The 16,231-nt window shown below is 38.8% G+C and overlaps 2 protein-coding genes across 6 annotated transcripts in view; both read left to right on the top strand.

Moving 5' to 3' along the window:
- LOC143276133 (bromodomain-containing protein 2-like) overlaps positions 1 to 8,620 on the top strand; it is a 47,607-nt gene extending 38,987 nt beyond the window's left edge. For all 5 annotated transcript variants that reach the window (XM_076580541.1, XM_076580542.1, XM_076580540.1 and 2 more), the window contains exons 13-15: positions 3,737 to 3,907; positions 4,764 to 4,886; positions 5,721 to 8,620. In XM_076580541.1, the coding sequence (XP_076436656.1) occupies positions 3,737 to 3,907; positions 4,764 to 4,886; positions 5,721 to 5,842 (416 nt within the window). In that variant the 3' untranslated portion in view covers positions 5,843 to 8,620. The remainder of the gene's footprint in view (positions 1 to 3,736; positions 3,908 to 4,763; positions 4,887 to 5,720) is intronic.
- Positions 8,621 to 12,228: 3,608 nt separating this feature from the next.
- The window catches only part of LOC143275839 (uncharacterized), a 44,200-nt gene continuing 40,197 nt past the window's right edge, over positions 12,229 to 16,231 (top strand). Inside the window, exon 1 of the mRNA XM_076580127.1 lies at positions 12,229 to 12,280. Coding sequence (XP_076436242.1) covers positions 12,263 to 12,280 — 18 coding nt within the window. The 5' untranslated portion in view covers positions 12,229 to 12,262. The remainder of the gene's footprint in view (positions 12,281 to 16,231) is intronic.

The following is a 16,231-nucleotide window of genomic DNA, read 5'->3' as shown; positions in this document are numbered from 1 at the left end:
GTCTGTGGGTACAGTCTTTATGGGTAGAATTGTAGTGCTGAATAGGATGCAGTTAATGGTCGGCATATTTGATTTATGAACTATCATAACTAATATAACTTATAAGGGGCAATCTGTAAACTTTGATAAAGTTTCATTTTTTAATCAAGTCTCTGGAGATAGAACTTGTCAGAATACCAACCTTTTGATCAGTAATCCAATATGTCATTTGACAAGATTCTGGTTTGGTTATCACACAATGGGTCATTTAGAAAACCGATTGGTCATTTTCAAAACTAATGGTCATCAGTTGCAACTCCCCCCCATTAAGAACTTGCAACATTATTTTCACTTCTTTTACTTTGTAGTTTGTCCATCACTTTCTTTGATGTATGAAAGTTGAAAGTGTTTGTGTATGTGTATAATAGTAGTGAGTGTGTGCCAATGTTTGCCACAGAAAAACAGCAAATTAATGTAGGTGAGTGCAGAAAACAAGAGTCATTTAAACTATGATTTTGTAATGCTGAAGTACTGATTGCATGCTGAATGCTCTGGATTGTAAATTTTCGGATAATGTTGCAGTGTATTGAAAGGAAAAATTACAAACATGATTAAAACAGTACATCCCAACATCACTGGGGTATATTGTTTACCTAGCTTTCTGAAGCTTGCATGCATTAGATGAATATGCATACAAATGAGATGTTTGCCATAAGCTTTAAAAAGTCTTGAGGGCCATTTTGTGCCATCTGTGTAAAAATCTGGGCAGTTTGAGGGGACCAAGTTTGTCAGTGATCTCACTATATTAACATCATTTGTCTTGGCTGCATTTAAAAAAAAAATTATAGTCATTCAGAATGATTTAAACACTATTTTAGTATGAGTTTGTGTGTGTACGTACATCAGTGACATGTATCGGAAGGGGTGGATATGAGAGACTTAAGAGGATGGGTGAATGAGGCTGACGAATCAGATTACACTATGAGTAACAGAACAAGGTTGGAATATAGTTGATCAAAGGGAAGATAGTGCAGATAACTGTTAATGTATGTGGCAGTTGCATGGAAACCAGGCTTTGGAGACAGTCCAGGGATGTGAGAGTTATGAGGAAATGCGTAAATGGGCTTATCAGTTATTAAAGAGAGAGAGAGAGAGATAAACCTCAAACCAACCAACTTGGGTGTGACTGCTATAGAAAAGCCCCAGAAGCCATTCCCGAGGTCTGCAAATCTGGAGAAAAATTTGGGGTGAGGGGGGGGATTGGGTGGAGGGGGGGTTGTGTCATTGGCAGTGGCTGTTGTGGAGCTATTGCCTATGCATTTGACCTACAGCCAATGTATTTGATGACAAAATCAAAGGGGGGAAAAGCCGCTCTTTTTGTCTGCCCCAAAAATGACAGTTTCCAGGCTGCCCTGTGTTCTGTTGGTGGAACTACTCTTGTGCCAAACTGTCATTATGCATTACTTAGATCTGGCAGAAAGTCAGTTCTTGAGTTGTTTTAATGAATTCTAGTACACTTTGAATTAGACACACAAAAAAAAAAAAAAAAAAATCCTGAAACAAACGCTCTTTGAATTAACAAAAAAAACCAAAAAAAAACCCACATTTGACTGCTTTTTTGTGTGTGCTGAGATTATATCAGCAGATGATGTAGTGATACATTTGATGGCTGCAGTTAGTATATTGTTAGTATGTTATTTAGATCAGGGTTCTATAGATGAAGTACCAGTATATAGTTAGTATATATCATTATATGTGGGATCTATAGACAAAGTACCAAAGATTCATCTCCATTATGAGCAGAAAATGTTTTATTTGTACCAGATCTAAACTTATAGGAAACACTGTTCTTTTTTGTGTGTGTTTATGTGCCATTTTGAAAAAGGTAATATTGACCCCTGCAGAACAATGAAACATTGGTGATTCCTGCACTGTTATTGGAAACTCTTTTTTGTCAACTTGAGGGGCGCTCAGCCCCTCAGACCTCCAGTGAGGGGTCACCTTCCTGCTGCACCAGGGGGTTTCGCAGACCCTTGGTCATACGTAGGTACATGTATAGGCTTTATTTTCTAAAGAACAACAAACAAACAAGAAAACACACGAAAGAACATGTTTCTGACTCGGTTGTTCCATTTGTCAACACCAGAGTTTGCTGCCTCGACACCACTGTCATAGTCACTCGTTGCACTTAACTACGAAAATTCAGATAATCGAACTGATGATACCTCTGACAGACTACAGTTTTTTCCATCATTTGCGCTGCATCTTCCATCAAACAGAAGTTTCATAATGTCAGAAAACAGAATCGCTGTCCATCTTGCTGACCATGTTGATGAGTCCACCATGTATTTTGCAATGTGACAACACTAGGATTCTCAAGTTCAGCAACCAATCACAGAGCTCATACTCATTGAATGGATGTAAATCTTGTCTTACATTGGCTGAAGCATTGTTTTTTTCATGCCAAATCAGCTTTCATTCACAAGTGAGTGAAAATAGAGCACTGCAGCCTTTTCAGATATGGCAATGTTACCACTGCTTTTGGGGATAGTTAGGCACTGAAGCAAGTTGATGAGCAGTTTTTTGGGGCTGTGCAAGACGTGAAGAGTCTTAGAAATATACCTCTCTCCTTCCTGATAGAGGTGACAGAAAACCATGGCAGAAATATAATGCCATTGTCATTTTGGAATAGACGAATAGGGGAAGTGATAGGCAGTGGTGGTGGTGATGACAGTGAGAGAGAGTGGAACCTTCTGGGTTAATTGGGAGAGGGGCAGATCAGTGTTTAAGTGGTTGCCCTCTTGGATTTACAGTAAACAAGTTGGCGATTATGTAACACTAATAAGCAGGTGCTTGCAGTGAACTTCTCACTCTTGGTGAAGAGATTGGCAGGCATTTGACTGGCTGGCATACGATGTGTAGCATCATTAAAAACAGTTCTGAAATAAACAGAATTGGCAGGTTCCCAACAAATACAAACCAGTTAATTTAATGTTCAGTGTGCAGAGATGGTCTCTAACCCAGTTGTTTACTGAATGGTCCTTGTCTTGGAAATACAATATGCTTGGGTGTGGTGGAATTACAATATGCTTGGGCGTGGTGGAATTACAATATGTTTGACTGAAGATGAACCAGGTTGTACTTGTAGCTGTACAAAATTACCATTGGATTTCCCAAAATACAGCCAGTAGCAAGTTTGTGGAGAGCTGCAGGACAACTTGCTTCTCTGCTCTTTGTTGAAAGGCCAGTCAAAGTCTTAACACAAAACATTGTCTGAAAGGGATTTTCTGACAGATCAGTGTCAGTGGTTTGACCAGCATTAAAAAAACAACAACGTAAACCAACAAAACATGCTGTTAGTTTTAAAGATACTGCTTGTCTGATTGGTGGGCTCAGAAAGGTGTAGCCTGCCCAACAAAACAATTTACTTGCCCTTAAGAGTTTTGTAAACATGTATCATCTGCCTCTGCTGGTAGATACACAGTGCATTAACTACTTTGGAGAAAGTTTGAAAAACTCTCTGGGAAAAATTCTTTTTTTGCTTTAAAACTTTTTTTTGCACTTAGAATTAGCTGCCAGGGTAAATATTTCAAGACGACTTACCATGTATACACTATACATGTATGCTGACTTTGCCTGCTCCTCTCAGTTTGAAAAGACTAAAGATCTATGGGTAATGCGCTGTGTGCATGTTTTGACAAGTAGTAGTATGGTTAAACACAAATGTGATGGGGTGATGTGTATTGTGTGTGTGCAGGTGACAAGCTGGGACGTGTTGTCCATATCATCCAGACCAGAGAAGCATCGTTACGGAATTCAAATCCGGACGAAATCGAGATTGACTTTGAGACTTTGAAACCTTCCACTCTCAGAGAACTGGAGAAATACGTCATGTCCTGCTTGAAGAAAAAACCCCGAAAACCTTACAGTAAGTGTAGTCTTTTTGGTTATTATTATTTTCTTATTTTCGTTTTTTTCTAAACATGATAACATAATATTCATTTTAAGAAAATCATTTATCTCATTTATACACTTTCCTTTTCTGTGAAATTTTGTTATTTGTGTCTTTATGGTGAGGTTTTTTTTCATGTTTGGCCATTTTCTGAAAAGCAAGTTCCTTTTTCACTTGTGGACAGAAAATCTGATTTCATGGTAAGGACTTTTCAGGCTTCCACATTGGAATACCTTCCAGCAAAGACCCTGTGCCATCAATAATCCGTTAGGAAAATGTACATTGATAATTCTAGTGAAGAATATGCCTCCATGCCCTCCCCTTTTCTTTCTTTCTTTCTTTTTTTAAGCAGTTGATATGATTACATATTTTTAGATTTCATTAATATCTGAAACGGTTTCTTCCTCTTACTGCCACTTAGAATGGCACCATGTCGGTTTCTATGAGGGGTGTTCAGTCACAAGTCTAGAGTTGTGAAACATCCAAGATTACAGCTTGGAAATTAAGTCAAGAAAAAGTTATAATACAAATGATTTGGTTTGATCAGTATAGTTTACTTTTAAGGGAGGAGAGCTTTGATGTATATGTTTTAGATACTCCTTGACCTCTTTCTTAAAAACAACAAAAAAACAACCAAAAAACAAAAAACAAACCAAAAAAAAACGTCATTTGCACCTGTGCAGTCATTGATTTGGCCTTTTCCTACTACACTTTGGTTTCCAGTCATTGAACAAAAATATAAGTATTCTTGGTGTTTCACTTCAGATACTAGTGTTCACAAGTCACAAATGAAATACCGGTCTGCATAAACATAGATAAACTTTCGTTGCAGCGAAAAGACCATCCAATAAACCGAAGGAGGTGGTGCAGCAAGAGAAGAAGCAGGAGTTGGAGAATCGCTTGAGGGGTGTCCAAGAACAGCTGGGCCAAACAGTCAAAAAGCCCAGCAAAAAAGGTAAAACTACTAAAAGTCTAGAAGATGTTGCATCCAGGACCCATTGGGGACCGAGTATGGTGTCTTAGATTTTGTGGACAAGTGATACATTAAATTATAGTATGGTTTACTATCATATATTGCATAAATGGGGGTTTGGTGTATGCATCTTGCACTTCACAGCTTTCCATTTATACACTTCACTGCTCGCACATAAACACACATGCAGTGAGATATGCACATACATGTTGCTCATGCAAATTGCAACACATTGCATGGTCTGTAAATGCAGTCTCCTGTGCACACATGCACCACACACTTCACACACACTTGGGTGCATGCACACACACTTGCACACAAAACACAAGCTGGTGTACCCCATGTAAAACTTGTAACTGCCCATCAGGAAGGGGGTGGTGGCAACATTTCTGTTAACAATAGAGCATGCTGTGTTTGGAGCAGATAAATTGAAATATGCTCTCTCTACCACTCTAAAAATGTGGACAAGTGGCATGCAGTCTTTTTGCCATCTGTTCATACCATTCTCAACCAACTGCTTGAAACTGTTTGGTGGTCAGTCCCTTGGAAGTGTAACAGCTCAGGTTGTGTATCTAGAGACCTGAGGCTTGCTAATAGGGAGATTGCATGTCACGACCTCAAAAGAATCAGATATGTGCTTGAGTTGTGTCACAAGTCTCCTTTTGCCTTAGGAGTGGTGATGAAATATTTCTTGGCAGATCATTGGATGGCAGTGGTTTTGTATACAAGTGGTTGTGTATTTTGACCATTGTTTCACATGTAGATCGGATGCATGGTAACTTTTGCCAGAGACTCTCAATGATAATGTATTTGCAGGTGATGGAGACGTGGGAGCAGGCGGTCGACTGTCAGCCAGTTCCAGCAGCAGCTCAGGGAGCGAAAGCTCATCGCAATCATCGTCGGAATCCAGCGAAAGCAGCGATTCCGACCAAGGTTAGAATTTACAGGTTCAAGTGATGGGATTCAAGTAAAGTGTGGCAACCACTGTTCATCAGTGTTGTGTATCGTCCTTGTCTTCACTTCCTACCAGTGTCAGCAACCTTCTGGGTGGACTCTGCTCCTAATCATGTGAAGCCAGCGCACAGGCTTTGTAAAGCTTTGAGCACAAGCTGTGGACAGTATGTATGGGGAGTGATGTAGTGAAGTCTGCACTGCAGACACCATAGTGGTGTCAACGGAGACGGCAGGTACAAGGAAGGCCTGAGTTAGGAAGACGGGCGGTGGTGTGCATAAAGTGAATGTGAAGCAGTTAGCTGGTTTGTGTATAGCAGGGAGGGTGGATGCACAAAAGTGAATGCTAAAGGTTTCAGCTGATATATACACACATTGAGCATGATGACAGTTACCAAGTGGTTGGCGTGACCAAATGGAGTGGCATACAAATCGCAAACCAGAGATTGGTCTCAAGCTGATAAAATATTACAGAAAAAGTTGTGTGGGAAGGGATACAATGGAGCTGGAAAGTTAGCCGCTGGGCAAGGTTGTACAGAGGGCATGTGAAATCTCAAAAAGGCTCACAATAGACTGTACAGATGACTGATTCTGCTATGGTAATCAGTGTGTGAACAGAGTTCGCTGGTGTGTCGCCACACACTGACTGGGTACACCCGTTGTCATCAGCAACCATCCCTGAACCCCCTTTCCATTGCTCTTTTCTCTCTGTCTCTTGATTGCTGTCCTCATCTTTCCTTCTCTCATCTTGTCTTTACACTATGAATATGCCATCTTGATGAAGGGAGCCGGTGTGGGGCAGGTGGTGAATGAGAGGAAACTAGTTGTATTTATCAGTGAGTGCTTTGTTGTTGACAAATGTAGAGTAACTGTGCGATTGGGTTAAAGTTGTGGTTGTGCGTGTCCCCCCACCTCCTTCCTAAAGACTATTGACAGCTTCTGGTAAGTGTCGGTTTAGCCAAGAGTGCAACAGAGTGTCAAGTAGAGGCCAGCCAGCCTTTTTTTTTTTTTTATAATTTATTTATTTATTTATTTATTTTATTTATTTATTTATTTTTTTAATATATATATATATGTTTGTTTTTTCATGAACCTTTACCCTCTGGAATCCAAAGTTACTGGCAACATAGTGCACATGACATGCATCACACCAATTTTATTTTCATTGCTAGTGGTACACTTTGTGGAATGATGAAGTGGTGATCTGTCAACATGCATTTCTCATTACCGAGCATAATATATCTTTCAAATCTTTTGATAGTGATGTTGGTGTGACGACTCCACAAATGGTGCTAATCTTCATCAGCATAAAATCATGGCTGTATCACAGCATTTCATGCCTACCCTTTTTCATTCCCTCTCTCCATTCTGTTCTGCTTGTTCTTGGTCCTCTAGTTCTGAGGGTGAAAAAGAAAAAAATGAACTGGGGTGGGGGTGGGGGAGAAACACCAGAAGAAAAAAAAAAAAGCAGAAAAGGAAACCAATCAGCCCACAGTTCTCAACTTCTGGTGTTCATAAAGTTGAAAATTCCTCTTTTCCCCATTTTTGTCGTAAAAAGGGCAACTTCTTGGGAAAGTGGGATGGTAACTGTGTATGGGCCACTTGGTTTTTTGTCGTTGTTGTTTTGGGTTGTTGTTTTTTTGTTGTTTTTTGGGTTTTTTTTTAATTTTTAGTGATGCCCTGGCAGCAAACGGAAGGCAGAGATGTTGGCCCAATTCTGTCAAGAAAAAAATGTGGAAAGAAAAGAAAGAAAGAAAATCAACCAGCCAACAAGTCTCCACAACTTGAAATGTTTTCCTATTTAATCAGTCTGTCCTTTCTCCCTTCCCTTTACCATTTCCATTTTTGCAATAAAGCAGGGCAACCTCTTGGGAATGTGGGATAATAAAGGTGTAGGGGCTACTTGGGTTTTATTTCTCAGTGATGCCCTGGCAGCAAACAGAAGGTAAAGGTGTTGGCCCAATTCGTCAATTGTATCCCGCCTTGTTTGTTGTGATGGTACTCTGACTGGCCTCCACTTTCACACTGTTGTGCACTCACAGGGTTGTCACTGCTGGCTGGTGACTGGGGTCGCTTAGTGCTGTCTGCCTTGGCAAAGGAATAGTGTAAGCAGGGTGGGGACAGAACCCTTGCTTCTGCCTTTTGCTCACCCTTGTCCCTTCCTGTCCACATTTCTGAGACAGCAAAGGGCTTATTTCTGGTCCCAAACACTCACAACCACTTCCTCATCTACTTAAGGCAGTTTCTGTGTGTCCTTTGATTTTTTAAATTTTTTTAAAAATTCTGTAATGCCTTCTTCTCAACCGAACTGTCAGTGCCCTTTAAGATAATTTCTTTTATTTTTCGACCCCCCCCCCCCTCCCCCACACCCTCTTCTTTCCCGATTTCTTTCTCCATTGTGCTTTGCAGCTCATTCTCAGCCATTCTGTTTTGTTGTGCTACAGCTTGTTTTCTGTTGGCATTTCCTTCCATCCATTTTCATCGTCTCGCATCCTTTCCTCTGCATCACTTTTAGTTTTGACAAGATCTCTAGCTTTCCACCCACCCCTTCTCTCTTTATAAACATGGATTTTTTTTAATTGAGAAAATGAAGGCAACTTAATTTTTTCTACTGGTTTTTATGCAAATTATGTGTACATGTAACTAATATGAAATACTGTGGTGTCATTTGTGTCCATTGATAAATGCATTTTTTGTAGAATTGACATTGTCTCTATAGATCATTTTTATCATCCAACAAATAAACATTACTTTGTACAAATGTTTTTGAAACCTGGCTGGCTTCTACGGCTTTCCTCTACACTCTTGGCTGAACGGGTTATGTGTTGACACGGTTGAATGATGGCTTTCAGTGGTGTGCATCTATGGTGTGAGAGCTGATGGTCTGCACTTAAGTCTCCAAAAGGCACTTTTACCACATGCCCATATATTGCACATGGCTTTCTCTTTGTCTCTCACAATCTGTGCTCTCTCTCTCTCTCTTTCGTCTTTTCCGTCCCCTCCCTTTTTCTGATCTCTCTATCCCCCCTCTCTCTTCCCCTCGCTCTCCACATTTCCCATGCATTTTTTTTCTCTTGTGCTCTATCCTTTTCCCCTCTCTCCCTCCTCCCCCAACTACCTTTCCTCACCTTGCTCGCTCGCTCACTCTGTCCGTCTCTCTCTCTTTCTTGTCTCTGTCTCCCAACCCCCTTCCCTCTCTCTTTCTCCACTCTGTTTCTTTTATCTTTAACTTCCCTATATCAGCACCAGTCCCATGCTTTCTCTCTCTCTCTCTCTCTCTCTCTCTCTCTCTCTCTATATATATATATATATATATATTTTTTTTTTTTTTTTTGTGATACAGCCCCCATTTCTCCGCTATCCCCCATCCACAAAAAAACACCTGTACAACACCAACATGAGCTCACCAGGTTATGTTATCAAGCAAGTGTCCAGCTCAATATGTGGCAGATTCTACCCATGTCAAGTGACTTGGTAGCAAAGCAGTTATTGTCACAGTTTGGCTCAGCTGCTAAGCAATTATTGTAATATGGGGTTCACTTGACAGTGTTGTATATGAATTTGTCTCCATGTCATTTGACTCGGAAGCAAAGCAGTTATTGTCAAATTGGATGTACATGGCAGTATTTTGATACACTTTTTTCCAGTTCCTATAGGAGAGAGTTAAAAAAAAAAAAAAAAAAAAAAGACTTAGCAAGTGTTGCAAGTACACTCTACAGACCCAAGGATCTTCTGATAAACACCATGTCACAACATTTATACAACTGCTCAGGAAGGGATTTGATTGCAAGACATAGTTATGAAGTGGTACAGGATCAAGTTTACTGAGGAGCTTCACATTCAGGACCAAGTCTGCTGTGAAAAACTGGACTGCTCATTACAGTCTCCGATATGGTTCAGCCTTGATCAGAAGAAGCAGCACTGTCTTACAGGGCATACCAGCAAGCCGATAGACAAGCCTTCACCTTCTATCCTAGGGGTTAATATTTCCAGATGGGTTGCATTCTGTATGAAGAAACACAAAGTGGAGACACAACCTTCATTCTCAGGGACCCTGGGACTAGAACCAACGCTGCTTCCACACAGCCTTCTCAGACGCTTTCCCTCTGAGGCAGACTTATGGTATTAAGAAAACAAAACAAAAAAGCACCCATCACCTAGGCCATACTGTTGGAACTGTTAGGGCAGTAGTTAACGAGAGAAAAAGTCCACCTGGTTCACATTACATACCTTTCGATCTTCTTTCTTAACACCTTTTTGAAAAAATGCAAAAACCTGGCTTTCTGACATACCCAGGTTATTTTTTTTAACCTGAATCTTTTAAAAATGGGAACAGAACATGAGTTTACTGATAAGTGAGAAAGGCTGAGGGGATTTAACAGAAAGACTACTGGAGTGCAATGTTGAGTATGAGTAAAAAAATTTTTTTTTTATCCTTCTTAAGCGGTCTCCTTGAGCACAAAGTCTGATATTTTAAAAGAAGCTACTGTTGCAGTAGTTCTCTTAGTTATCAACTCATCGTCAGGCAGCTGAAAGCGAAGAGTGAAAAAGAAATGTGAAAGAAAATAGTTTGTTTTCCTAAAGAAAATAGTTTGCTTTATAGAAAAATTATGGGCAAGACAAAAAATCCATAGGTTCAAAAGATCCTCAGCTTCCCTCGTGATTTGCATTCAGCAGAATCTGAAAACATATTTTTTCTTCAGCTTTCCCATCAGTGGATCAGACTTTGAAAAGATCCTAGCATTGATGGCAGCTTATTACAGTTAATTGGACGGGGGTATTGACTCCCAATCCACTATACCTTCAATAGTGGTCAGTGTGCCTCTCTTAAAGATGGGATAAACTGAGGTTCTATGTGAGCGTGCACTTCACACACATGACGGCAAGCGAGTTGTCCTGAGCAAAATTTGTTAACACCCCCACGCCCGCAGAAAATCATTTTTTGCAAAGAAAAAAAAAGATTCTGCAGATAAGTGAACAAACAAATGATTTTTTTTTTTTTTTTTAAACAGAAAAAATTGGGTAGCGTTGCATTACAGCAACACAAGCACTGAATTTTCACACAATAGAATTTGATGGAAAAAAGTAACTTAATCAGACCTTTAAAGATTTGTATGTTTCTTCCTCGTCTGAAACAAGAGGTTTGTTTGATGTTGTGGCTTGTCTGTTTTTTTCAGAAAAAAAGGCTTGTATTGTCATACAAAGTTAGATTGTCATGTGAAGTAATCCAAAGATTATTTTAAACATTTTGGCTGTCTTAATGAAATAAGCATATAAATACGAAAATAGTACTATATGAATAGAATTATAGTTAGTCATCATTAAAAGTTTAGATAAATTAAAAAATCTAATAGTACTATATGAACACTAAAGATGAGTGGATGGACTTGAATTGTTTTTGTCCCTGAGGAAGAGTGGAGTTTGAAGAATTCAGTTAGGGGAAAAGAGATGCGATATTGAACTGATGCAGAGAATAAGAGGTAAAGACTTCAGAAAAAAAGGAGCCAAACATCGGATGGAAATTGAAAAGATGATCTGAAGAGTCTTCCAGTTGTTCTCACTAGTTATCTCCAGTCTTCAGAGAGCTCGAGCCATGGAGTGAAAGTAAAAAGGCATTGGAAGGGAAATGGCTTGATAGGGAAGAAAACTTATAGAAAAGGGAGACAAGGCAAATTTTGAATGATCAAGTGAAAAAGCTGCCACGGATGTGACGGGAGCCATTGAAAATGTGCTTGCAGAGTACTGTTTAGAGTCCTTAAATTGCCAGCCATGTGGACAGTAGTTGCAAGCAAGGGAGAGGCTTACATAGCTGACGCACAGCTCCAGTGAATGTCTTCTTTTTTTTTGTGGTATACGTTTCAGCGAGAGCAATTCCTTTCTTGTGTACGTTTAGGATATTACGCTCGGCAGCAAGGTTACATGCAGATAAGTCTAGAAGCCAACAAAGCTTGTGTGTAGACTTCACAGTGCTGGTCAAGTTTCACCCAAATAGGAAACTGGGCAAATGAATACACCATGCTGTGGAGCAGCACAAGTGGTTTATACAGTGTTTTGTATTTGTAAAACTCTTTTTGTCACAACAGATTTCTGTGTGAAATCCGGGCTGCTCTCACCAGGGAGAGCACGTCACTTTTTCTGGTGGCTTCACACCGCATCATAGTTGAATACTTTACCCCCCACCCCCCTCCTGTTGCATTGTCTTCCCTTCATACCGTGTTGACAATGTTTTTATTGTTTTGCCACCCTGTCTTGGATTTGGAATTATGCATATTTTTTAATGTCTGCATTTGATATTATTATATATTTATGCTTGTCCTTGGTAATGTGATTGAGGACCAATCTTACTCGTACAGTCAACTTCATTTTCAGAACAAACCCCCAAGAAGAGAAAAAATCTGGTCCGAAACATGGAGTCCAAAGAGATGGTAAGTGGAAATGGATACACACAAGACTAGTGCTTACTGGTGTGGTACAATCCGTACATTCTTGATAGTATGGAGAGGGATGGTATATGAGTGTGCTGGTTCATTGATGAATGTTCATTGAGTTGATAGCATATATACCTTTTTCTTTTGACACACTTATGTAAACAAAGTGAGTCTATGTTATAACGCAATTTTGGTTGTCTGTGGTAAAACTTAAACATTGTCATTTTCTCTGGAAATATTTTGTTGTTAAACACAAACTTTGGCACAAAAATAGGAAAAAATATCTTCTCTCCATATATACTGCTTTCCATGACAGTGCATCTTTAGAATGGGCACACAAAAAAATAAGAAATAAACCAACTAGTTTGAACAATGAATTTACTGTTAATTTTTTTTATTTATATTTATAAAACTTGACACTTTGATTTTATATACTGAAACACTGATCAACAGCAGTCACTTTTATCATTTTTTGTTTAGATAGGATCTTCTTTCGTTTAGTCTGAATGTTACATTAATGAATGAATCTTTTGGGGGCAGCTTATTGAAGGGGAAATTAATCATGCTTTGCAGCATAGGCATTAGTTTGTTTTTAAAGTGATCTTTCTCATCTAAAACATGGCATTTTGAAATTATTACTCAGTACATAGAAAGGCTTTTGTGTTTAATTCTCAGTGTAAAGACCTTTCACAATGCACATTGTTTTTAAAGTGATCTTTCTCATCTAAAACATTACATTTTGAAATTATTACTCAGTACATAGGAAGGCTTTTGTATTTTACTCTCAGTGTGAAGACCTTTCACAATGCAAATTCTCCCAAGTTGTATTTTTTCGGGAAATAGTAGATTGTACACATTGTGATGTAATTTAGAATTAGGTCCTGAGGAAAAAACGGTCATACTGTGTGCATCAGAGATTAGTGACGTAAGGGTTCTTGGCACTAATGACAGGATGGCTGCTGCTGCTTTCTTTTTGACTCGCTTGTTTAAACAAAGTGAGTATGTTTTAACCCAGTGTTTGGTTGTCTGCGTGTGTGTCCATGGTAAACTTAAACATTGTCTGCCAATACCAACGGTTTAAACATTGTATGAAAAAAAATCTTCACAGTCATACCAATAACAGACTGTAAGTCTCCCGAATTAAGCCGTATTTCCAAATCATTGACTGTTCATTTTGTTGAGATTCGTTTCGAAACCTAAAATTCTAAAAACCGCTTCCCACTGAGTTAGGTCTACTAGAAAGTAGGTTGTGTTCGAAGACGACATGACCTTTTTTTCTTGTTCACAATTAAAAGGAAAGAAATGCAAAATCTGAACAGAACACTTACAGTGATACTAAATACACCTTCGACGTGATTAACTGCATATAAATATTCTAAAGTGGACACTGAATTGAATCCATCGTTTCTTTCATCCCGTTTTAGACTGGTTCATGCAGATCTAGACATCCTACCCTGTGTTGCAGTGTGCTTGAAGCGATAGCAACGTCTCCTTTACTGCCAAAATAAAAGAAAAATCGAGATAAAATAAAACACATGAAAAAACGTGATTTAAAGGTGATATTACGTCCACTACAATTACATCTATTTAAGGCATGAAGTAGAAAACATCAACATTGCTTTAAATACATGTATTAGATTTAGTCAAATGATGCAGCAGTGTGGATTAGTTCGCTTGCTTCGGAAGTGATCATGCGTGGTTGAATCCCACTCGCATGCCTTCTTTATTTAAAAAGAAAAAATCTTTTCTCCCAAACTTATTTTACAAATCATTTGATACAGAGAATTTTTCAACTATGTTTTGAATCTCTTTTTTTCTTTCTTCTTGTGATTCCTTTACTGGATAAAGCACAAACCACAAGTGAATCTTGAAGGCTTTTTTTTTTTTTAATTGGGTTTTATTCCCCCTCATAATTCCATTGTTCGATTAAGTACATATCACAGGTGAGCCTAGAAGGCCTTGCCTCTCTTGTTTCTTGTGTAGTGATGGAGAATAGAATAACACTTTTTTGTAAATCGAAAATTTTTGGCTCACCTGTGTTTACACACATCGAGTCCGTGTAATAATGACCCGGTGTTCCAGTCTGTGTGTGTCTTTGGCAGACTCGCAGCAGATCAATTTTCTCTGGCTTAAAAGCAGGAAAATAATTTTTCCCATACATTAATTAGATTAAGCACTATTGGGAAAGGCACAAAAAATTATACAGAAGCAAAAAAATGTTCCCAGATAACATTTTTAATTATTTCTTTTTCACAAACTTGTCATTGACACTCTGATTGATATAGCAGTCATTTTATTCATTTTAGTTCAAATTAGGAAATATTCTATTTAGAAGTCAACATTGATGCATACATCTGCAAGAAGCAGCAAAATTCTGCCAAATATTTGGGGCATTGATCAGAATGTACTGTGGGTTATTTTGGTTTTGTTGTTGTTTTAAATGGATCTCACTCATTCAAAACATTACATTTTGACAAGCATTCATGTGCACATGTTCACACAACTAGACTCTCTCTCTCTCACACACACACACAGACACACATACACACCACACACACACACACACACAATATTGACAGTACCTGTACACAATGTGTGCCAACTTGTACCCGCACACAAATGCACTCACAATCCCCTTCTACCACACAACCTTTGTTGATAAGCAACCATCTTCATGTTACAGTTATGCTACATACACACACATATAAAAATTTTACTTTGTACACTCAGACATTACAGTTTTGCTGTATAAACATACATATCTCAACTTAACTGTGTAATATAATTAATTTTGCTACATTTAAACGCATACTAAGGTTTTGTTGCACACACGCATAATAATGCTACACACATACACAAAAAAAATTTGCTGCAATCACTTACTAGTGTTGCTGCACACACACACACACACACACACACACACTTATTACAGTTTTGCTGCACACTTACTTGTATTACAATTTTGCTGGACACACACACATGTGATGCTAATTAACACATAAACTGACAAAGTACAACGAGTTAGTTTCTTTACATACTAACAAAATAAGGTAAAAAATATACAACATAAATCCACACTTGCTTAGAGAATTCACACACACACACACACACACACACATGCATACACACATGTTGGGGTTTCACATAAATTCCTTTCTTGTATGGAGAAAAGCCCAAAGCAAAAATTGAATGTTAAAATGTCGCAGAACACAAACCTCAAATCCATTGTCATTATGCTGGGAGCATAGACCACCACCTTTGTCCATTCTGCACATGCCCATTTCATACTGTCAGCAGAGTTGTCAGTTTCGTTGGACAGTTAAAGTCTAAAATCAGTCGCTGTCATTTGTCAGTTGGCTGCCATGTGGCACACTCTTCTCCACTGCCCAGGTCAGCAGCAAAATCATTTTCTGCTTTCGGTCAGACTTGCGTCTTGATGTCCTGTGTAGCATGGTCTAAAATGAGACTGATGTTCAGAATCTGAACTGGTCAAAGAATTGGCCATAGCTCAAACTATGTTTAAGGTGTTAAAAATTTATCCAAACTGTACGAGAGTTGGGCTTGCTTCCTGTCTCATTGTAGGAAGCGTTGGCAAAGTTTGGGTGAGCAGAAAAGAAATTTCTGTTTTGGTTGAGGCAGAGAATAAAATGTTTTGAATTGAATTATTTATTGAAGAGCAGTGTAATTTGTAATACTCAAGTCACAGATCGGCAACAGCAGCGCTCTCCCTTCAAGGTGCTCTGCAGCAACTTTGGTCTCTGTACAAGTTGCTGTATTGCGAATACAGCGACTAAAATACGGCGACTAAAGAGACCAAAGGGTTGAGTGTACACTTGAGTTAAGGAAAAGACATCAGAATCGCACGTGTATGATTCATGGTTACAATTCTTTTTGTAAGAACTACATTTTTGTCCAGAGTTTTTGTTACATTTTATGAAGCCCAGAAGT

The sequence above is a fragment of the Babylonia areolata genome, chromosome 31 (genome assembly GCF_041734735.1).
Source record: "Babylonia areolata isolate BAREFJ2019XMU chromosome 31, ASM4173473v1, whole genome shotgun sequence".
Taxonomy (NCBI): Eukaryota; Metazoa; Mollusca; class Gastropoda; order Neogastropoda; family Buccinidae; genus Babylonia; species Babylonia areolata.
The sequence above is the reverse complement of the archived record's forward strand: the minus strand, read 5'-3'. Positions and strand labels throughout refer to the sequence as shown.